Source organism: Podarcis raffonei, chromosome Z (genome assembly GCF_027172205.1).
Source record: "Podarcis raffonei isolate rPodRaf1 chromosome Z, rPodRaf1.pri, whole genome shotgun sequence".
Lineage (NCBI taxonomy): Eukaryota > Metazoa > Chordata > Lepidosauria > Squamata > Lacertidae > Podarcis > Podarcis raffonei.
In genome coordinates this window covers 16,859,993-16,883,060 of record NC_070621.1, presented here as the reverse complement: position 1 = coordinate 16,883,060, position 23,068 = coordinate 16,859,993, and the positions used below count along the sequence as shown (strand labels likewise).

The 23,068-nt window shown below is 43.9% G+C and overlaps 1 protein-coding gene across 2 annotated transcripts in view; it reads right to left on the bottom strand.

The window, feature by feature from the left end:
• Positions 1 to 1,254: 1,254 nt before the first annotated feature.
• The window catches only part of LRRC8A (leucine rich repeat containing 8 VRAC subunit A), a 37,968-nt gene continuing 16,154 nt past the window's right edge, over positions 1,255 to 23,068 (bottom strand). For both annotated transcript variants that reach the window (XM_053374980.1, XM_053374981.1), the window contains exons 3-4: positions 11,172 to 13,335; positions 1,255 to 4,067 (exon numbers count right to left, since the gene is read on the bottom strand). In XM_053374980.1, coding sequence (XP_053230955.1) covers positions 3,792 to 4,067; positions 11,172 to 13,328 — 2,433 coding nt within the window. In that variant the 5' untranslated portion in view covers positions 13,329 to 13,335 and the 3' untranslated portion in view covers positions 1,255 to 3,791. The remainder of the gene's footprint in view (positions 4,068 to 11,171; positions 13,336 to 23,068) is intronic.

The following is a 23,068-nucleotide window of genomic DNA, read 5'->3' as shown; positions in this document are numbered from 1 at the left end:
ATGGCTTCCCCAAAGGAATTCTGGGAGATGTAGTTAAGGGTGTTGAGAATGGCTAGGACAACCCTTATTCCCCAGAGGGAGCTAAAATTCCCAGAGCAGTCTAACTATCGTTCTTCCCAGGGAACTCTAGGAATTGTAGCTCTGGCTGGAGACTAGATCTCATAACTCCCAGCACCTTAATGAGCTATAGCTCCCAGAATTCCTTGGGGGAAGTTACAATTGTGTATGGTGGGACAGTAGCTGCTGGGGCCAAGCTTTGAATGCAGCAGTAAAATGCTGCCTTAGCATCATCCTGAAGGCTTAGCTTTCACAGCCTAGATACTTTTAAAGGTTAAGCCGAACGAGAGGCAATAATAGCCTTGGCCAGCAGAGTGCAAAGAAACCTCATTTAACTCTATAGGATCTGACTTTCACATGTGGTAGAGGGCTGTGCTTATCTGCATTTTTGGGAAATAGTACTGATAAAATGGAGGAAACAACTCAGTGCAGGGATTCTTTAATTGTCAGCTGATTCTCCTTAATGTGGATTTACAGGCCAGCAAACGGGTCTCCTTTTTAACACAGGGCTAAGCAAAGCAGCACAAACACAAAGTAGAGTTTGGAAAGCTCCGTCTACCTGTAAAGGTATTGCAGTGTATTAAATATTATTAACTGCATTTGCCAGTCGCCTCAGGCAAATCTATCTGTAATTCAGATTGTAGGTATTCTTCTTAGACACAGCATGGGCCACCTGAATGAAGCTCACAGGCAAGTTTGGGAACCCTTGTTCTAACCAACCATGTTCGTGGCAGCAGTGACTAAGCTCACACCGTGGCCTGCCCCTGCTTGAACACTGATAGCACACTGCAATATAGATATGCATTCCTTGACAGATACCTTTTGTGCAGAGAGCTATAAACTACCTTTATCCCATTTAATAACAATAATAAAGTAATAATGCTGCAGGTGTTTGTGGAGTCCTAACAATAGTAGCCAGAAAGTCGTTCTTGAAAAGTCCACACATTAGTCACTGGGGATGCTGATAGGATAAGACAGTCAATGCCACCGTCAGAGGCAGCATTGCCCCTGAATACCAGTTCCTGGGAATCACAAGTGGGGAGAGTGTTGCTGCCAGGGCTCAGGTCGTGCTTAGGGCATCTGGTTGGCAACTGTGAGAACAAGATGCTGGACTGGATGGGCTCCTCTTGGCCTGATTCAGTAGGATTCTTCCAGCTGGTGTGCATGTGTATTAAACAAACATATAAAAAGAGAGTCTTTTATAAGGTTTCCATGTAGCTTTATTTAGACATTGACAATACCTGGTTAACATTGGTTGGGTTTGGTTATTTGATTTTGATTTTTCTGTGTGTGTCCTCAGCATTGCTAAATTGCGTGCAGGTCTTTTTCCTATGACTTCAGACGCAGACAGGAAGCTAGCAGTATATTTTATTCTTTCTCTTCACTGCCAGAAACATCCAAGGAGGGGAGATTTTCGAACGTGCATACACACGAACATTTGTCTGAAACCAACACCATCCTGGCATCTCAGTAAAAAGCAAAACAACTGTCTGAAATAAATGACGGTACGTAAAGATTTGCAGTACCTGTTTTGCAATAGATCACTAGCTGTTAAATGGTTTGCCTTTCCAATAGATAGGAATATTAAACCAGCTTAGATGCTTTGTATTAGACCCCAAGAATTAAAATTTAAGTATTGTTGGAGATGTTTGAACAGAGGTTGGATGGCTAGCTGTTGGAGATTCTTTACCTGTGACTCCTGCATTGCAGGGGGTTGGACTAGATGACCCTTGGGGTCCCTTTCCAACCCTACAACTGTATGATTCTGTGAAAGCCTTGGCCAACCGGGTGAGCTCCAGATGTTGCTGAACTACAACTACAACCGATAGCCTTAACAAAACACCTGGAGGTTGTAATCTTGGCAAAGCCTATATTAAACAGTAGTGCAAATTTTACTTTTCTTCTATACGTGTTCCTCGCTCCCTAGAGCAAGACTTCTGCAATAAAAATGAGGGTGGAGGGAAGAGTCCACCCTGGGAGGCATTTTATGCTCTTCCTTTTAACACTGAAGAGGGAAGTAGAAAAACGGGGGGGGGGGCGACTCCGCTACGTTTGCAGAGAAGGGGAACCAGGCCTCTTGCCCCATGGAATGACAGCTCGGATAAAAGAGGCAAGTATCAATGCTATCTCCATGGGAGCTAGCAAAATAATATAAAAAATTAAAACACAGACCAGCTGCTATAAAAATAGTAAGGAGAGAGGGGAGAAGAAATTGGGTTTTTTATATCTCATGGAAGTTGTTTTTTATATCTCATGGAAGATGTTGGCAGCACCTGAGGGAGGGAGGGGAGAACAAGGACCTACATCAGCCTTCCCCAACCTGGGGGCTTCCAGATGTTTGGAGTGCAATTCCCATTAGCTCATGCTAGCTGTGGCTGATGGGAGCTATAGCTCAAAACATCTGGAAGGCACTAGGCAAGGGGGAGGCTGAAGAGTATAGAGGATAGCTGGCTTGTTCCTTTTTATCAAGGATGGAGAACCTGTGACGTTCCAGATGTTCATTGACTACAACTCGTATCATCCCTGATTACTGGTCATTCTGGCGGGGAGGGGAAGTGATGGGAGCTCAGTAAAGTTGTGGGGGGGAGCACAGGTTCCCCACTTCTGCTTTTTAGTGTTTTAATGCCCACTGCCCATGCTTTGTGATCAAAAAGGGATGCTTTGAATTGACATGTTTTGAATTCCAGTGTTTTGAGCGAAAAGGAACATCCGAATGTATGCCTTCCCTGCCTTCCCTACGTAGTCAAAAACAGCAGTACTGTGGTTTTGCCAACTGAAAATAATTTTGCAGATTGTCTCCTTAGCTTTCGGGCACGAGATTCCAGTAATACATTCTCATTTCTTATCTCCCCACTTAAGCCATACTTGCCACTCTTGAAACACAACCCCACCCAGAGGGAGATGTAACGCCGGATTCAAGTAGGAAGAGATTCAGATGTGGGAACATCCTACTATCAGGCCACCACATGGCGGCAGCAGGGGGATTTTTAATTGAAGGTTTTAAAAGGAAAGTAAAATTTCGCATGTAGTGATCAAGAGGTAAAATGACCGAAGACAGAAACGACCAACAACGTCAGCATGAAACAGAGAAATTAAGAAGTCCTTTCCTATTAGTTCCTCTGAAATCATCCAGACTGATGAGTCAACAGTTAATAAATCAGTGTGTGCAAGAAAAAGCTAGTGTCACGATGTGTGGCCAAAGGCCAAACACAGTTCCTATCCTTGATTGTACAACGGTAAAACACCCGGTTCCTGGACAGCCCTCAGAGAGATACCATAGCAGCAGGCGGTTTGGACAGGATCAATGGGTCCCACTCATTCACTCCCCCACCCCACCCCACCCCACCCCACCAGCTTGGATGCCAGCCAGCTCCTCCCGACACTCGCAACAACTCAGTGCAAGAGTTCTAGAGTTCCGTTTCCTGGTCGGTCACAGCGGCTGCATTCAACTTCCTATGTCGTACAAACTCTCGTTTGTAGCCACAGTCCTCACCTTGGACCACCACCACCTCTGCAATTCCGAAGGAAAATAGCAACCTCCTCTCCCACCTCCTCAAGACGGTCTTTGGGCAGGGTGTCCTTGGCTAGTCTGTTTTGGCTCGGGTTTTCTTGGGTAACAGAACATGGGGACAAGGTTGCCTGAGGGGCTCCCCATACCCGCGCCCCCTGGCTGTTTTGGCCTGAGGTGTTGGGTTTCCTTCCTCCTCTCCCCACCTCCTCTTCTGTGGAGACTCTTAGGCTTGCTCCTTGTCAGCCCTCCATAGCCGTTCCTTGACTTCCAGCGGCAAAGTGTTAAGGAGGTCCTCCTCCACCACCAGCCCGCTGCGCTTCAGCAAGGGGCAATCGCCCAGCTCCACCGGCAGGCACTCCAGGCGGTTCCCCCGCAGTTCAATCTGAGACAGCTTCGTCAGCTCACCCACTCGGGAAGGCAGCGACTGAAGGACGTTGTTGCCCAGGTTCAAAGTCCGAAGCTTCCTGCACTGGAAGAGCTCTGCTGGGAGGTTCTCAATCTGGGAGAGGAAAAAGGAGAAAAGTTGTTGTTGTTGTTGTTGTTGTTGTTATCATCATCATCATCATCATCAATTTATATAAAGCATTCTTCCCTGAGATCTTATGATGAAGGGCGTTATATAAAATCTAGTAAATAAACAAACAAAATAAATGCCTAAGTGGCTTCTAAATCCGTTTACAACTACAGTCATACCTCGGGTTAAATAAGCTTCAGGTTGAGAGCTTTCGGGTTGCATTCCGCAGCGACCCGGAAGTAATGGAGTGCGTTACTTCCAGATTTCTCCACTTGCGCATGCGCAGACAGTCAAAATGATGTCACGGGCATGCGTGGAAGCGGCGAATCGCGGGTTGCGTTCACTTCAGGATGCGAACAGGGATCCAGAACAGATCCCGTTCGTATTCAGAGGTACCACTGTACTGTAATTGGGAGAAGGGCTGAGCGATTGACATTTGGAATGTAAAGACTGTGTTTGCAAGACAACCCTGAGAGAAGGGTGGAACGGCATGTATACTAGAGCTATTGCTATAGCTGTTGAGGAAGCAGGAGGGAAAGAAGGAAAAGGAAATTGCTATGAATCATGATTAAACCAGTATAAGCCAGCAGAAGAAATATGGACCTAACAACCCCTTTGCCATATATGGACATAACTGCCCATTGGCTTAGTCTCTGCTTGAACAAGTGTGTAAATACTGCTGTTTGAAATATTTGGGCAAAAGATTCCTGCACTTCAGGGGGTTGGACTAGATGATCCCTTGGGATCCTTTCCAACTCTACAACCGGTTCTATGGGTTGCAACACATAGCAATGCTTTTAATAAAGATGTCCTGTTTGGGGGCATGGATTGTTTTGGCCATCCAAACTGAACCCATGGGGTTTTTTTGCGGTGGGGTGTGGGGCTTCCAATGCTTTCCCTGGACTACCTCACAGGGTTGTTGGGAAGATAAAATGGGAAGAACTACGCTTGCCACCTTGAGATCCCGAGAGAAGGAAATGTGAGATATAAATGAGATGAATAAGTAAATATCAGGAAGGTGCAAGAGACTTTAGAGCCCATAATCTAGTGGCAGACACTTGCTTGGTACAGATGTCTCCTAACACTCTGTCGCTATGCTCCCCATAAGTGAGTTGTTTCAGTTTATCCTGGTACGCTGTAGGGCTAAGAATAGGTACACTGCAATGGCAGAATTGCCATGCTTCCCAAACCGGGAGCTGCAAAGCCTGCACAAGCAGTCATGGAATTTATAAGAAAACCCCGAATAATGGGCGCTTTTAATCCTTAACTTGTATAATGAATAAACTCGGTACAGCTTTTTGTTTTGTTGGGCATATTGTGATGCTGCATTGTGACTTGTAACTGGACTTCAGAAAGGCTTGAGCCTTATGCTCCAACACTCAGCTACCACTTTCTGGAGGCAGACCTGGCAGTTCGTCAGAAGGTGACCAAGCAAGCAGTTGTTCTGAGTGACTAGGACAGCTTCTCTCTGATGGGCAGGCGCTGAATACATAATACCTTTGCCCTATGCATCAGTAATGATCTGAGGTTCCATCTCCTGCCAGTCAGTCCCCACAGTGACCTCCCCGTTGGCAAAATGCCAGCTTAGCCATTAGACTGACACTTGCAAAAGTTGACTTTATTGTGATTAAAACTAGTCTCAATGGCCATAGTTCGTTCTATCCAAAAACCGGCATGTTTTTAGGGTAAGCATTTACAGCTTACGAAGCAATATCCTGCAATCGGATGGTTGGCATTCTTACATTCCCATAAACAAAACATACCCGGGTAGCTAGAATGCTGTTGCATGATTTACCCATTTTTAGTTTATTGCTGTTTTTAATTTATTGAACGTGTTAACAAATTTTGGTGGGGGGTTGTGTGTTTTTTACCAACAATTTTATTGTTTTATCTTTTTTTGTAAATTGCTTTGAGGTTTCTTTACAATCAAGCAGTGTATAGGTTTTATTAAAAAAAAAAAATTAAGTGTGAATAACTTTGTCACAACTGCAGAGATTTCACCAGATCCCACATTAAGCAAGGCATTAAGTCAATTTTTGCTCGGATGCTTCGAGTAACCATTATAAAACAGCAATGGAGCAGTTATAATGCATGAAAACGATGACTGCTGAAAACGAAGGTCTAAAATTCACTTGAGATCTGGTTAGCCATAGGGGAGAGGAGGGGGCAGCTTTACTGACCCAGAAAAGCTCTGATGTTCAGCCAAGCAAGTCTTCCTCTGCAGGCAAATATGCTCTTGATTCAAACAATTCTTTAACTCTTGGACCACAGAAATATCTTCTGGGAGATCCTGCCATGACACTGCTGTGGCTAACTAAGATCTGCCCTGGAGAAATCACTCTCTATTAATAAACAGTGTTCCTAAGAAAACAAAACCACACTAGAAAACAGGAAGCATCTTGTTCAGGGTGGAGAAGCAGGGGAACTTGTTAATTTATCCACTGTAGCCATGGCTCTCCAACTTGCATCCTTTGTTGTCATAGAGCTAATGAGATCAACACATTATTTCCAAGAAAACAAAAACCAAGAAGCCAAAACAGGTGATGGGACCCAGCCCTGCTTCTTGGCTTCTTATAAGCTAGCTACTGAGGATGAGGGATGTTTCCAGACTGTCAGTAGTTCACGGGAGGGAATCAACGGCATACATTGAAACATTGGTTTTTGTGCTATTAAGGAGAAGGAAGGAGCTCAATGGTAGACCATTTGCTTTGCATGTAGAAGGTCCTAGTTATGAAGTTATGAGGACTTTTTAGGGAAAAGGCACTTGTAGTAGAGCACTTGCTTTTCAGGCAAAAGCTCCTAGGTCCAGACCCTGGCAGCATCCCCAGGTAGGCTTGGGGAAAATACCACTTTAAATGTATAGTGCAGATGAGGCCTTAGTGAGGAGACAGCTTAAAGAGAGGTGGGCAAGCGAACTGCTTCTAGACTTCCTTCTACACTAGTACAACAGACTAAGAACATAAGAAGAGCCAGGTGGATCAGGCCAATGGTCCATCTCGTCCAACATCCTGTTCTCATAGTGGCCAACCATATTTCTCTTCAAGGCAACCTTCAGAGCCAAGGTTTGGGAGGCAAGGAAGGGAGAGAAATCAATGCTTGATTAAGCATGCAGCCAGCCATGTTGACCCATTTGGTGAGGAGGGGGCTCAACATAGCAGTAATACCAATGCCTTTGTTCAAACCTACTATATGCAGAAACAAAACAGAACAGAACAAAAAACCCACCAGCAAGCTTGCTTTGTCTTCAGAGAGTGGATGCTTAAAAAATTAGGGAAAAAAGAGCAGCTTGGGGAGGAAGAGAAAGAAAAAAGGTTGCAGATGGTAACAGTCCTGCCTGCATGATGGAAGTCTTAATTTAGTGATTCAGGAAGCTCTTTGCAGACTAAATAAGTGAGTTTATGCCAAGTGCAGAAAGCTCTCAGGTTGCACCAAAAGTATACTGGAATGAAAGGAGTAATTGATGCTCTCCAACTCTGAAAATAGAACGAAAGGAAAAAGCCCAGCAGTTATTGGGATCCGTCTCGGAACGCCTAGATCCCTTGCAAGGCAAAGATGCAAAAGAAAAAATGCGGCAGACCTTTACACATTACTGAAACTGGAAACTGTTTGCCACCAAATGGTATGTGCAGCATTAAGGGAAGCCAAATTGCTAAGTGTTACCAAGTGGTGGAAAGGTTGGGTTGGTTCTCTGTCACTTAAGAGATGCAGTGAGAGATCCTTGGAGCATGGAATCTGTCTTCTCGTGCTGTAGCTCAGTGGCAGAACACCTGTTTTGCACGTAGAATGGTCCCAGGTTCAATCCCCAAAGGCATGTCTAGGTAAGGCTGGGAAGGTTCCCTGCCTGAAACCCTGAAGAGCTGCTACCGATCACTACTGACAATACTGAGCTAGATGGACCAAGGATGTGACTCAGGCAACTTCTGGCATTCCTATTTAATTCAGCCCTTTATATTCAGAACTATGAGAACTAGAATCTTACTTATTTTTTTAGGGAAAGGGTCATGCTGGTAAAAACAACACCACCCTTTTCTGAAAAGCTTAGAGAGCTTCTACATGAAAGTATAGACAATACGGTAGTAGTAGTAGTAGTAATAATACCTTGCCCATCTAGCTAGGTTTCCCCAGCCACTCTGGGCGGCTTACAATACATCTAAAAACACAGTAAAACATCAAACATATAAAACATCCTGATACAGGGCTTCCTTCTAAAAGTTGTGTAATCTCCTTGACATCTGATGGGAGGGCGCCACTGCCGATAAGGCCCTCAGTGTCCAGTTTGAGCAATGAGAGTGGAGGCAGTCCTTCAGGTATGTTGGACCAAGGCCAAAGCACCAACACTTTGAATTGCGCTCAGAAACATACTGGAAGCCACATTCTGGAACTGGTATAGTTTCTGGGTCACCTTCAAAGATAGCGCCCATGTAGAGTGCATAGCAGTAGTCCAAGCGGGAGATAACCAGGGCATGCACCACTCTGGCGAGACAGTTCGCGGACAGTTAGACCTTAGTGGGCGTACCAGATGGAGCTGTGCCTCTATGGACAGCTGTGACAAATGACTCCCAGGCTGCACACCTGGTCCTTCAGGGGCACAGTTACCCCGTTCAGGACCAAGGAGTCCCCCACGGCCAGCCATCCCATGTCCCCCCGAAACAGTATACCTGCCTTGTCATGATTCAACCCCAATCTGTTAAACGCCATCCATCCTCCAATCGTTAGCTGAACCAGTGGTCTGAGTCAATATAAGGTAACATCCTGTGTGCCTTTTGGGAAAAAGAAGCACAGCAGCCTAGCAGCAGAGCTGCTCTGATAAATCATACACTATTTAGGGTAAGCCCCCAGGGCCCAGTAGGTTTATCAAAGCACAGCATTTGGCTTCTGCAGTGATAGGCAAATACTGTGAAAACAATGGTTGAGTGCTGGGCAAATACTGATAATAATGGCTCAGTGCTAGGCAAATAAATACTCCAAGAATGAATGGTCATGTTGTACCCCCCTGTAAGTAGCATTCCTCCGCTTTGTATTTTAAGCTCCACAAGCAAGTCCACACCCAAAGGGTACACAGTGCCTGTGTGCGGAACAGTCAATCAGAAGAACAAAAAACAGGTCTTTGCTACTGCAACAATTACGGAAGAAATCAAGCCGTCAAGAGCTGATTCAGTCAGGAAAGTTTCATGTCTACGTGGTTGGGGTGATGGTGCAGAAGATGACAGAGGAGACAGGACCAAAAAATGTGCCCTGTCCATTGATGTAGAAATTTGATTAGACATTAGAGACAGATTTTGCTTTTGTTTCAATGTTAATTGCATTTAACTTTTAGACAGAATGCGTCAAATGAATAATTCCCGTGTGCCTGCATTTTGCAACCCTCATGCTTTCCTTTCCAAGATATAAACATGTAATCTTTTCTGATCCTAAAAGTGGCACAAATGGCCAGCCAGGATGTTTTCTTAATGTTAACACTAGGGTGTAAATTCAGCATCTCCTTGAAGCTCCTGGAGAGGTCTGGAGAGTGGCACCACAAGAATGGGCCTTTTCTGTAGTTGCTCTCCGTTTGTGGAATGCTCTCCCCAGGGAGGTTCGCTGGCGCCTTCATTTAGGCACCAGACAAAAAGGGTTCTTTAACCTCTTTGGCTGATTGTCATTAGATGCCCATTTAAATGTGATGTGGAAGGGGGAGCGTATTGGTTTCTGTTCTTATTTTTATTATGTGTTTTGTGTTTTTTATACTGTAATTTTATGTTGTGAACCGCCCTGAGATCTACAGGTATAGGGTGGTATTGTGATAGGAATTTTGAGGTCTTAGATATATGTTAAATGTTCATAAGTGTACCAACCAAGCACATACATAGATCAGCACAGGAAGACCGACCTGGAACCATTTTGATTCCCAAACTGACTAAATGTTTTCTCTGCAAGGTCAAAGGAAAATGGAAAAGCCTCCCCATTGTCTTTTCCTTCACAAATCCTGTCTTAAGGGTATGTCTGTGTTTGAATAGGGTGTGAGCCTGTGACCTGGCCCAGGAACTAAGCATTTATCATTACAAAAGATTGGCCAGGCTACCCGGGCAATCCAATCAAGTAACCTGCCAGACAGGAGATAAACAACAACAGGAGAAAAACAACTTTCAAATTTCTGTTTAGACCGCCTTTTCTGTGATGTAGGTATGATGTATCTGAGGGGTGGTCTTAGGTTACACCCCTTCTGTGATGTTTCTGGGGTTGGTCTTGATCTACAGGGTGGGAATTTCAAAAGTCTTTATAAGGCCTTGCGTGCCATTTTTCGGGGCTTCTCCTCTCTCCTACGGGTGAGGGGAGCACCCTGTTGCAACAGATCAATAAAGATCGAGCTTACTAGCTGCTTTTCTTCTCAGTATTCTCTGGTTGGCCTCTGTTATTCTCTCCTACCAATAGGGAACCTATGTAAGGACTCTATATGGGCTCTTGGATACCCCATAAGGGGAAAGGGCAATTTTTGTTTACAACAGTATACAAATTTAATAAAGCAAGTAAGCAAACAAACAAGTAAATTTTAAAAGTATGATAGTTGAGGCCAAATGGCTTGGGAAACTTGGGAAGCTGATATCAGTATGGAGCAATGCATGTTTACGTCCCATAATAACCTGTAACCTTTCTTGATGTATGTAGAATGTAGATGTTTTGAAGTTTTTTGACCCTTGGTGTGGTGTGTTTGAAATCCCTGTATAACTTCAAGGCAGTCCTCCCTAATTGGCAGCTTGTTCAGAACAACCATCAGAAGAATGCGCCCTAGCCCAATCCATGAATGCAGTGCTCCTTTGGTCTAGTCAATCTTAACTAGAATCTAACATGGCAGCAATGACTCTGCCATAACCCACCTGTTGTAGCCTAGTTTAGAGAAGCAAACTTACTCCATGTAGCCAACACAGCTCTGCCCTTCAGTAGGGAGGAACAGCCAGGAGACTGCCACCGCCCTACATCATCTGCCACCTGAGGCAGTCACCTCACCTTGCCTAATGGTAGGGCCTGCCCTGTACAAAAGATATTGGGAGACCATTCCCAGCCCAAATATCTTCTGTGCCCCCCGCACCACATTCAATCCCCTTCTCTTACCCTGTTGGCTGTGACAGCCAGGTTCTGCAGATTTTGCAACAGCCTGATGTCTGCTGGTATCGAAGTCAAGAGGTTGTGGCTGAGATCTAAATACCGAAGCTTCCGGCAGTAGAAGAGCTGGGTGGGGATCTTCTCAATCTTGTTGCGGTTCAGGTAAAGGCGCTCCAGGTTGGTGAGGTTGCCGATCTGCATGGGGATGTAGGCAATGTGGTTGTACCACAGCTTAAGGCAAGTGAGGCGGTGCAAGTGCTGGAAGCTAATGATTTCCTCAACGGTTTTGAGGTTGTTGTCCTTGAGGTCTATCTCCTGGAGGTTCTGGAGGCTGAAGATGGAGTGGGGGATGCGCTCCAAGTCGCAGCGGATCAGCTCCAGCTCTGTTAGGTTAACCATCTTCTTGAGGCTATTGAGGACGATGAGCTTGGTGCCCTCATTGTTGATGGAGAGCTTCTGGAGGTGCACCCCGACATCTGTCACCACCTGGGGAAGCTTTGTCAGGTTGCTCTTCAGCCTCAGGACCTTGAGCCTCTTCAACTCCCTCAAGCCATCAATTACAATGTACCGGTTGTTCTCAGCACTTAAGTTCCCGGTCAGGTGGAGTTCTTCAAGAGTCTTCAAGCTGTAAATCCAAAGAGGGATCTCCTTGATGTCCGTGAACTTGATGTGCAAGGATTTCAAGTTCTCCCTCAAGAAGGCGAGGGCCGGGGCCTCTATCTTGGCCGCTGTATGGTACAGCCACAGTTCCTTGAGGCTGGTGAGCTGAGCGATGCTTGGTGGGATGGTGACATCAGGGATGAGCTCTAGCTTCAGGACCTCCAATTCAAGGAGGTCAAAGACAGTGTCTGGGATGCCACTGAGCATGAAGAGGTGCAACTCCAGCTTCTCCTGAGAGTTTTTGGTGATCCTCTGACGCAGCTTCTCCAAGGTCCATTCATTGTTGAGGTTCAGTTGCCGGAGTTTGTTCTCACTCACTTCGGAGAGGAAGACAGCAAAGCGTTTGGAGTAGAGGGGGTCATACTGGTCAATGAGGTGTAGCATGAAGGCAAAGTCATTTTTTACATCAGGGATGTCACTGTAGCTGCTCTCCTCCCGGATGGACTCAAAGGAGTACTTCTTGAGGGACCGCCGGAGCATCCACCAGAGGGTGTACATGCAGATCAAGCCATAGAAGATCACCAGGCTGATGTAGAAAGACGCCAGGATTTTGAAGAGGGTGGCAAGAGGATGAGCACAACGGTACATGCGGTAGCCTGTCAGGCTCTCAATGTCCACCTTACAGTCCACATCAAAGGCAATGTTGCTGACATAATAGACAGTGTAGCAAATTATGAGGATGAACTTGATCACCTTGATGATGGTTTGCCTCATGTAGAGGCGGTAGACAATGTCTCCTTCCTCCACATGTGTCCGGAACTTCTTGACCTTCTCAAAGAGTGCCTTGGCTTGCTCGCCTTCCTTCTTGTCCAGGACGCCATTCTCTGTCCGGTCCACAATTCCTTGCTCAATCCGAGATTTTGTCCGCTGTAGCATCGGGGCCGTGGCTTCCACATCCTCACTAACTGTGGAAGACTTCTTGTCCATGGAGCCATTCATCTTCCCGAAGGTGGGCTTGGGGTCACTCTCCTCCACCACTGTCTCCGAGAGGGCCCTTGTGGTCCATGGGGAGTCAAAACACTTGAGTAGGATGGAGACAAAATGCTCCAGCTTAGAGCTGGTCCGTGGGAACTTGAACCAGAAGTTACTGCAAGCCAAGAAGATCAGTGTATGCATTAGCACCAAGTAAGGGAAATACTTGGCAAACCAATGAAGGCAGTTTTCATAGCACACAGCATCCACGTAATTGTACTGGTGCCTGTCAAGTTCATATTTGATTCCTGTTGGCCCTGGCTCCATGGCTGCCACTAAAGACGAATTAAAATAACTTGTGTCCAGGCTTGCAGTTGGCCAGTCCCTGGAAGAATCGTTGCAAGCGTCTTTGGTGACCCATTTGCAAGGCAAGCAAATCATTTTGTCCTGGGTGACTTGCAGCGTCCCACCAAATACCGCAATCATCAGCATCACAATGGAGATATAGTCTGTAAAAACGTCCCACCACGGCTTTAGGATGCGGTATGCCGGCTGGGTATCGGCAAAGTAGCGCAATTCTGTGACCGGAATCATGGTTCACCTGGAAAGGGGGAAGGAGGACACAAAAACACAGAGGCAGGATGTTACCAACAAAGAACAGCACATTTCCAAACTGACTACGAGGTGGTAAGGGTTACATTACAACAAAAGGATAGGGTTGAAATCATCGTACATTTAGTTCCAACAAAGATACATGCAGTCAATGGAACTGCACAAATGAAGGCGATGGAGAGGCGGATTTTTCAGTCCAGGGGCAGCATTCCCTTTATATCAACCTTTGGGGGGCCACGTGCCAGAGGTTGGGTGGGATAGAGGCAAAAGTGGCTAGAGCAACTAGCACTTTAAATATATAGTATAGAGGGGGCCTTCACTGTAAGCTTCTAGGGCGGGTTACAACATCATCATCATCATTTGTCATCATCATCATCATCATCATCATCATATTTTTATTCATTTTTCTTTTTCATTCATTACATACATCTCAAATTCTTAACATTTACCATATATTCCTCCCTCCCCTCCCCTCCAAGGCTTCCCCCAACTTCCGCTTCTGGTTTGTTTCTATTTTCACCCACTTTGTTATCTCTTAACAGAAAGTTATTAATAACATAACATCAAGCCTAAAAACATAAAAGTAACAGTAAATGCACCATCATATTTCACTATCTTCTAAACATTTTCTAATGCTAATAATGTGAATGTTTATTTAAATCCTGCCATCAAGTCTATTGACTTTCTTTGTTTCTGCAAATATAATATGAATGGTTCCCAATCTTTTTCATAGTCTCTGTTGTCTTTTTCTCTTAGTCTTTCTGTCATTTTTGCCAGTTCCACATAGTTCATCAACTTCTCTTGCCATTGTTCTTTAGTTGGTATTTCTCCAGTCTTCCAATTTTGTGCATTCAACATTCTTGCTGCTGTAGTGGCTTACATAAATAAAGTCCTCATTTCCTTTGGTATGTCTTGACCTAAAATACCTAACAAAGGCTTCTGGGTTTTTTTACAAAAGTTATTTTCAACATTTTCTTCAATTCATTATATATCATTTCCCAGTAGGGTTTTACCTTTTTACAATCCCACCACATATGATAAAACGTACCTTCTGTTTCACATCTCCAACACTCTTTCTTTTCATTTTTATACATTTCTGCCAATTTAACCGGTGATAAATACCATCTGTACATCATTTTCATATAGTTCTCTCTCAATAATATGCAATCTGGAAATTTCAAATTTACTTTCCACAATTTTATCCAGTCCTGAAATTGTATATTATGTCCTACATCTTGCGCCCATTTAATCATTACTGATTTTACTTCTTCATCTTTGGTCTCCCACTCCAAAAGAATATTATATGCCTTTTTAAATAATTTTGTATTTTCTTCTATCACTTCCCTTTGGAAGTTGGAAACGGAATATGAGAAGCCTTTTTTGTTATCCTCCTTAAAAATATCCTGTAAGTGTCTATGAGGGTTACAACATTAAACCATAGATTCAAAAACAATTTAAAACAACTTGCAATAATAAAAACAAGGTGGATCCTAAAAACAGACACAACAGGTATCAAAGGCCAGGGTACAGAGGAAGCTGTATGAAGAAGGTCCTAGGCACACCTCTGGGGGGAGGGAGTTCCATAGCTTAGGTGCCACCACAGAAAGTTTCCTCTGCCAAGGTGGCACCCACAGAGCCTCTGCGGGTGGAGGAACTACCAAGAAGCCCTCTTTGCCGATTTCATCACCCAGGAGGGTCTTACAGGGAAGGAGGCAGTCTTTCAGATATTTGGGGCTGGAATTAACTTTGGCACATTCATTTTAACGGGTCTACTGCAAGTGTAATCTTGTGGGATTCAACCCAAAGAATCAGAGGTTGTGGTTTTGGTTTTTTTATGTCCTCCTCCAAGAAGCAGGAAGACCGGTTGTTCCCAACGCAGAGAAATGTTGCGGAATACATTAACTAGCCGATTTTGTTCCAAGCATAGAGCCACTGAGATATGGTAACCTGCCTCGTAACTTTATGCAAAACTTTCACCTGGTATCTGCAAAACCACATTGAGAAGCAGAAGCAGAAGACAGAGTGCAGTGCACATGTATAAATCACAGTTTTGTGGTGGGGGCTTTGTGTGTGTGGACGCGAATGCGTGCAAAGGAATAGGCACTAAGGATAAAGTCACTTGGGCCTCTGTGCAAGAAGCACTGTTCGTTTTCTTTCTAATTTCCGTGAGCTCAGCAAGCGGAAGGAAACGCAAAGGAGATGGGAATCAAAAGATTATTTCCTGGCTGTGGCCACTCCCACCTGGCAGTAGGCTCCTCTGCTAGGACTCAAGAGACAAAGGTTCACATGAGGGTAACCAGAAGCAGTCTACTCTGGAGTCACCAACCTTCCTGGGGCTCACAGCCACATCTGGATAAACTGGTGTGGGAATCACACAGAGACACTGCAACCAAGGAAATATCAAGACTCTGTTCCTGCATTGCATGATCCATGGGGTTCCTTCCAACTCTTCAATTCTGTGATTCTATCCTACTGTCTACAATATAATGCTTTATTTAAAAATTAATATCTTTGGAGATATTTGCAACCCCCTCTTCAGTCAAAAAGGTTCCTGGACAGGTGTGCATACAATTGATTGAAACAAAGATTACAATTGACGGGGGTGGGGGTGGGGGATCATCCCTAAGATAGTTGGATGGCGCCTTGTACACACGCGTTCTGCAGTCAAGCTAGTGCCAAACATATTGCTCTGCTTTCCTTTGGGCCAAATCAGTGAAGCCAAGTGTCTTGTCTTTTGAGCAGCCCAGGACCTCCATACACACAGCCCAGGCTTGCACACAGGGGAGGCCACTTCAGTGCTGCTAATGCAGCAGTTCAACTTCACCTTCAAAGGTGCACTCCATTGTCCCTTGAGACAGAAGGATGCCAACAAGTACTCCTGCTATGGACACCCATTAAAATTTATGGGCATGGCAAACTTAGGCCCAATGATTTCAATGGGCCCACTCAGAGCAGGACTATGGTTGGATATAAGCATAACTTTTTGTATACCACTTATGTATTTATATATTAAAGTATTTTGGAAATGCTTTTAATGAAAATGAATAAATAACCCACTCAATGGGTTCTCTCTCTCTCTCTCTCTCTCTCTCTCTCTCTCTCTCTCTCTCTCTCTCTCTTCCTAAGCAGATATGATGGTCCCATTATATTGATTGAAGCAATAAATCCCATATCCTGATCAAACATCCCCTATATACTACTGAAAAATGGCTGGGTTGGTCGTTTGCTCTGATGTTTGCTCTATGAACTCAATAGCTCTTCCTTAGTCTTTCAGAAATTCTCACTTGACCCTTACCCACATTCTGTTTGATGTCAGCTCTGCTTAACAACCTACCCACTTGAGACACTCAACAAATATCCCTTTGTAGCACAACTTGCTCACATTCACACACAATACTTCAAGGTCTGATCCACCAACGGAACCAATTAATTGAGCTTTGAGAAGCAATGCCAGTTTTTCTAACAAAAACAAAATCTGCACAAGGTAATTTACGTCATAATTGTTTTTTTCTCATGCCCCAGAGGGGCAGAGAGGCTATGGCCCTCCAGATGTTGTTGGATGACAACTCCCATCATCCTTGACCTTTAGCCATGCTGATGGGGGCTGATGGGAGTTGAACATCTGGAGGGCCACAGATTTCCCTATTCTGGTCCTAAAGAGTGATCTAATTTAGCATGTTTATTTGACTTGTTTTTGATAAACAAAGCTAAAAAAAAAATCACTCTTGTTGATTTTTCTCTCCACACCCCCCCCCCATATATAAGTATGCGATCTGAAATGTTTTGAGAGGAAATACCGTAGTATACAGCACATATTTAAACTGTAGAAGTCGCTCCCACAGTAATGGCCACCAAACTGGATGGCTTTAAAAGAAGATTAGACAAATTCATGATGATGGAGGAGGAGGAGGCTACCAACAGTGGCTAGCAGTGCTTGCCTCCATGGTCAGTAATGCTTCTCAACACTAGTTGCTGGAAACCATAGGAAGGAAGAGTGCTTGTGCTCAGGTCCTGCTTTCTGGTTTCGCATTGGGGCATCTAGCTGGCCACTGTGAGAACAGAATGTTGGACTAGATGGAGCTCTGGTCCAATCCAGCACATCTCTCCATATGGAAGTCTTCTGTGACAGCAGAACCTCCATGCCCAGGGGCAGCGTATCTATGAATACCAGATGATGGGAAACACAACTTGAGGTTTGCTGCTGGGACATCTGGTTGGCTACCGTGAGAACAGGATGCTAAGCTAGATGGGCCCCCTTTGGCCTGATCCAGGAGGACCCTTCTCAGGTTCTTAAGTAAACAATGCTTAATGTTACACGATGAATATTGTTTTTATTGGAACACTTGTAAAAATTAGAAGATATTACTTAAATGATGCAAAGGTGTTAAGAAAAGATGTAATACAGAGTTTTAGCAGACTAATAAATTTTAATTTTCCCAAGAACTGCACATTGTGTGCTGAGTCATATACTTGCCAGGAATAATCAACCTGGGGGGGGGGGGGGAAATACAGTTTTGATACTGCCAAGCCGGTCTTACATCGTATCTGCAATTGGCCTCCATCCATTGTTATTGATGAGCTTATGAAACGGGGGGGGGGGGGTGTTCCAATGCAAAAATGAAACAGTGGAAATTTTTCAAGCTGGAAAACTTTCCAAACCACATCCCAGGCTCTGAATGACAAGAGCTAGAACTATCAATTCTCTAATCATAAAAAGAGCCAATTTTGTGACTGTTCTCCATCAAGCTTTTGCCTTCTGGATTTTTTTATATGTTTTATAATATATTCCTTAAGCACCCCTTCACCAAAAGATTCCAGGTTCATCGCACAAAAGTGTCAGTAAAAACCAATTCACTTTTTGCAAAGAGTTATTGCATTACACCCAACCCTTCTACTCCAATCAGCTCACATCAACAAGAAGAAACTTTGTTTTTCTAGTAGCACTGAACAAGACAATTTAAGAACAAACATAGTGTTATAAGAAAAAAACCCTGCTCCTTTTCCCTTATGGAGTACCCAAGAGCCCATATAGAGTTATTTTGTAGGTTCTCTATCGGTAGGATAAAATAACAGAGACCAACCTGAGAATACTGAGAAGCAAAGCAACTAGTAAGCCTGATCTTCATTAACTGTTGCAACAGGGTGCTCCCCCACATGCAGGAGAGAGGAGGACCACCCAGAACAAAGGTGTGCTCGCCCTTATATAGATATTTTAAATTACGTGCCCTGGAGACCAAGACCACTCCCAGAAACAGCATACCTACATCACAGAAAAGGCAGTCTACAACGGAAATCTGAGTGCATTGTTTATCTCCTGTCTGGCAAGTTACCTGATTGCATTATATGGGTTTTGGCCACTCTTTTGTTATTATAACTACTCAATTCCTGAATCTAGGCCACAGGTCACAAGCCTGTTCACATCTTGAATGTGCCCTTAAGACATGATTTGGGAGGACAGGACCTGTGAGGAAAGAGACAATGGGGAGGTTTCCCACTTTGACCTTGCAGAGAAGTATTTGAGGTCAATTTGTTGAGGACCTTTTCTATGGGGTTTCAGACATGTGGTTTATATATACAGTTATGAACATTAATTTTTTTATATATGACCTTAAAATTATTATAACAATAGCAATGAATTTTAGAATGGGTGTGACACTTTGGGGCTAGCAATAAATAGTTGTCTTACTGGCTAAGTTAGGTGTGGGGAACCTATGGTCCTGCAGATGCTGCTCAGCTACAACTCTCATCATCCTTGGCTGTTAGCTATCTTGGGCGGAAGGGAGCTGTAGTTCAGCAACATCTGGAGAGCCAAAGTTTCCCCACACCTGGATTCACCCCAACCCTCCAGAGAATATTTAGGCGAGTGGGGAGAATGAAAGGTCTGTTGTGCAAGCCGAAGTCATTCCACAAGTTTAATGACTTCACTGGAAGCAAAACAAATTGCTTTAGGGCCGGATTTTAGGGACTGAGCAAAGAGAGAGTGTACATGCCTGTAATAGCCTCTCCACTCAACAGCTGAAAAACAAAAATAGTACAGTACAGACAGCTCACCTTCACGTTTAAAGCACTCAAGCACACAAACACCTGCAGAATGTTTGAATCAGCACCTATGCAAGATACGGTGTGTATGCATGGGCTTGTTTTTCTGCCAGACAGAGAGGCAGGGGCAGATGATGGCCCTGACATTAAGCCATCTACAAGACAAGAGATCCTATAGGTAACCAAGAGGGAGGTTGCCAGCGCAACTTGTGCATGATGAGACACAGAAAAAAAGTTTCCCCTTTGCAGGGGTTGCTGAGATCCACTGACACAAGTGTAGGCACCTTATATGACAAGGATAAATCATGCATCAGACTGCGCATCTAAGCCATGTTCTAAACATTTTTAATTTGATGTCTCCTGCCCTGGGACCTTATGCTGAAGGATGAATAAGAAATCAAAATAAACAAATGCATGCACACGAAAGCTCATACCAATAACAAACTTAGTTAGTCTCTAAGGTGCTACTGGAAGGATTTTTTTTATTTTGTTTCGACTACAGCAGACCAACACGGCTACCTACCTGTAATAAGAAATCAAAGACGCTGGTGATTATTATTAATTATTGTTGTTCTTGTTGTTGTTGAAATGGGCTACAAATGCTTAAAACAAACAGCTCAAGAAAGTGTGTGCCAAAAGACATTTCTTGCCTGGTGTGCAACTTGGGTCTACAAACAGTTTTAGTTCTAAAAACCATCAATGCTGGATTTGTTTCATTTGCCAAAGATTTTCCTGTCTGACAGTTATCATGCAATGGCCAGGATATATTGGGTGTCTTGCTTTTTGAGCAATCATACAGAAATTCATTTCACCCAGCACAGTCCATCAGCCTCAGAAGCTAGCATTGCTGAAAAAGGGGTGTGGGGATGAGCTGCATAATGACTACAGGCAGGGCCTCCAGGTATGACAACAAGGGATGGATGTGGATCCAGCAAAATTTTCCTCCTCCAGCAAAAAAGCAAGGCCCCCACCTCTCCAGCCCTCTGACATAGAGGCACTGCATGGCTTGTGTGATGTTGTTTTGCTAGATTTGAGATGACAACTGGATGGCAAAGAGTTCTCATTTCTGCTGGCTCACCCTGGCAACCGCAGTTCATTAAAGTGATGGCGGAGCAAAAGAGACAAAAGATGGAACAAATACAAGCATCTTTCTTTCTTTTTTTGTGGGGGATACTTTGAGTACAAAGAGCCCAGAAAAAGTGATCACAGGTCCAAGCAGCAGAGCATACAAATGCCAAATGCTGCTTGAAAACCACACCTGATATACCCCTCTAGAAATATTAACAGAAGCTGCACCATCATCTATCTCCTGTTCCTTGGCAAAGCCCAGGAGTGGACCCCAGTGAATTCCCTCTACAGCTATGAGGACAGGAAATCTGCAAAACCTTTTATTAATTAGACCCATGGGGGTGGGGGTGGGGGTGGAAGATGACAAGGTCTTGCTTACTCAGAAAACATGCACTGAAGATGCTTTAACTCAGACTAGTTATCCCAAACAAGCTTTTACAGTGCAGTCCTGATAAATGCCTACTCAAAAGTACCCTGCTGAGCTTCAAGGGATTTATTCTCAAGTATGGAAGGGATGTCTATAACCACCTTATAATAGCCAAAAGTGGTGAGGAATTTGTACCAACGTTTCATAAGAACAAAGAAAGCTGCCTTACAGCAAGGCAGGCCATCAATCCACTTAGCTCAGTGTTGTCTGCACTGACAGGCAGCGGCTTTTTAGGGTTTCTAGTGGGGCCTCTCCCAGTGTTACTTGGAAATACTGGGAATTAAAACATGGGATCTTTAGCATGCAAGGCAGATGGTCTAGCACTGAGCTATGGCCCTTCCCCACACAGAACACGTATGGGAAGGATTTTGGGATTCTAATCCATATTACAGCCAGAATACAAAAGCAATGATGGTGGATACAGTAGTTTGTTATTTCATAAAAATTACATACCGCTTGATTATAAAAAGAAAACCTCAAGGCAGTTTGCAAGAAAAAGGCAATATGATAAAATTATCAATAAGAAACATTAACAACAATAATTTAAGGATTTCAGAAAATTAAAATAACAACATACTAAAAACATAGGAAAGCTCACATCAACTTTCTAAATATCTAGGTAGGCTTGCGTAAACAAAAATATTTTTAATAGGTGTCAAAAAATAGCCTGATATCCGTTGTAGATATAAGGATATCAACTATGGGTATTGCTGCCTGTGGCAGATGCCTTCGCTACACATGGAGCTGTGTTCTAGGGGGAAACAGAAAGTCACAAGTGGCTAGAATTACACAGCAAATACGTAAGTGCAAAATATTAACCACTGTAATATCCATTTTCTGTAATGGTTTTAATTTTTGGCAGGCATCATTTTCACATTTACAAGTTTGTCTCTTTCAGCTATGAGGACCTTGAAGCCTCAAGACAAAACACTTTTGAATCAAGGGGGGGTGCCTACTAGCCTCAGTAAAACATGCTATGGTCTGTCAACACCCCTGCAGAGAGCATGGTTTAAACCATGGGTAGGCAAACTAAGGCCGGGGGCCCAGATCTGGCCTAATCACCTTCTAAATCCGGCCCGCAGACGGTTCGGGAATCAGTGTGTTTTTACATGAGTAGAATGTGCCCTTTTATTTAAAATGCATCTCTGGGTTATTTGTGGGGCATAGGAATTCGTTCATTATTTTTTTCAAAATATAGTCTGGCCCCCCACAAGGTCTGAGGGACAGTGGACCAGCCCCCTGCTGAAAAAGTTTGCTGACCCCTGGTTTAAATAAAATGGGTACTGGCACTGAGAAGCCTATCAACAGAAACTAAAATCAGGAAACATGGTGACCTGCAATTGTTTTTAGGCTTTTGTAAAAACCAGCAATATTTAAAGATAGGACAGCATTCAATATTTTGTACCACCATCTGAAGAGCCGGCAGCAAAGCATTTCCTGGCCTATTTGCAATCAATTTCCTCTCACACCTCCACATATTCCTTAATATAGCATCTTCAGATTCTCAAGGTCAAGAGAGTCATTAATATGTCTCTTGTTTTAATACAGCCAAGAAGTTACGTAAAAGTCTATTCCAGTCACCGTTTCTATCCAAGGAAGGCCCAGATATGCCACTAGCATATGCTGCGTAGAACATACTTTTTCTTCTTGTTTTTGATGTAATCTCATTTAGCCTCTGAAACATTTGATTCCGGACATCTGGACTTCTAAAATCTTTCATTGTGGCAGCACTCACACTTTGGAATTCCCTGCCAATTGACATCAGGCAGGTTCCTTCATTGTACTCTTTTCCTTGCCTGCTAAAAAACACTTTGGTTTAGGCAAGCCTGCCCAGACCTGTAGCATGTTGACATGCATTTTAATCCATTTTTAGCTTATTGAAGGTTTTAAACAACTGTTTTTACAGACAAACACTTTGAGGTTATTTTTACAATCAAGCAAATTTTTATGAAATACATAAATAATCCCTTGTTTAAATTTAATAGCTGGGTTACTTGTCCTCCCCACCTCCCTCAGGGGCCTAAAATCTTAAAACTTTGACACCCAACAGAAATATTTACAGTGGTACCTCAGGTTACATATGCTTCAGGTTACAGACTCTGCTAACCCAGAAATAGTGCTTCAGGTTAAGAACTTTGCTTCAGGATGAGAACAGAAATCGTGCTCCGGCGGCGCGGTAGCAGCAGGA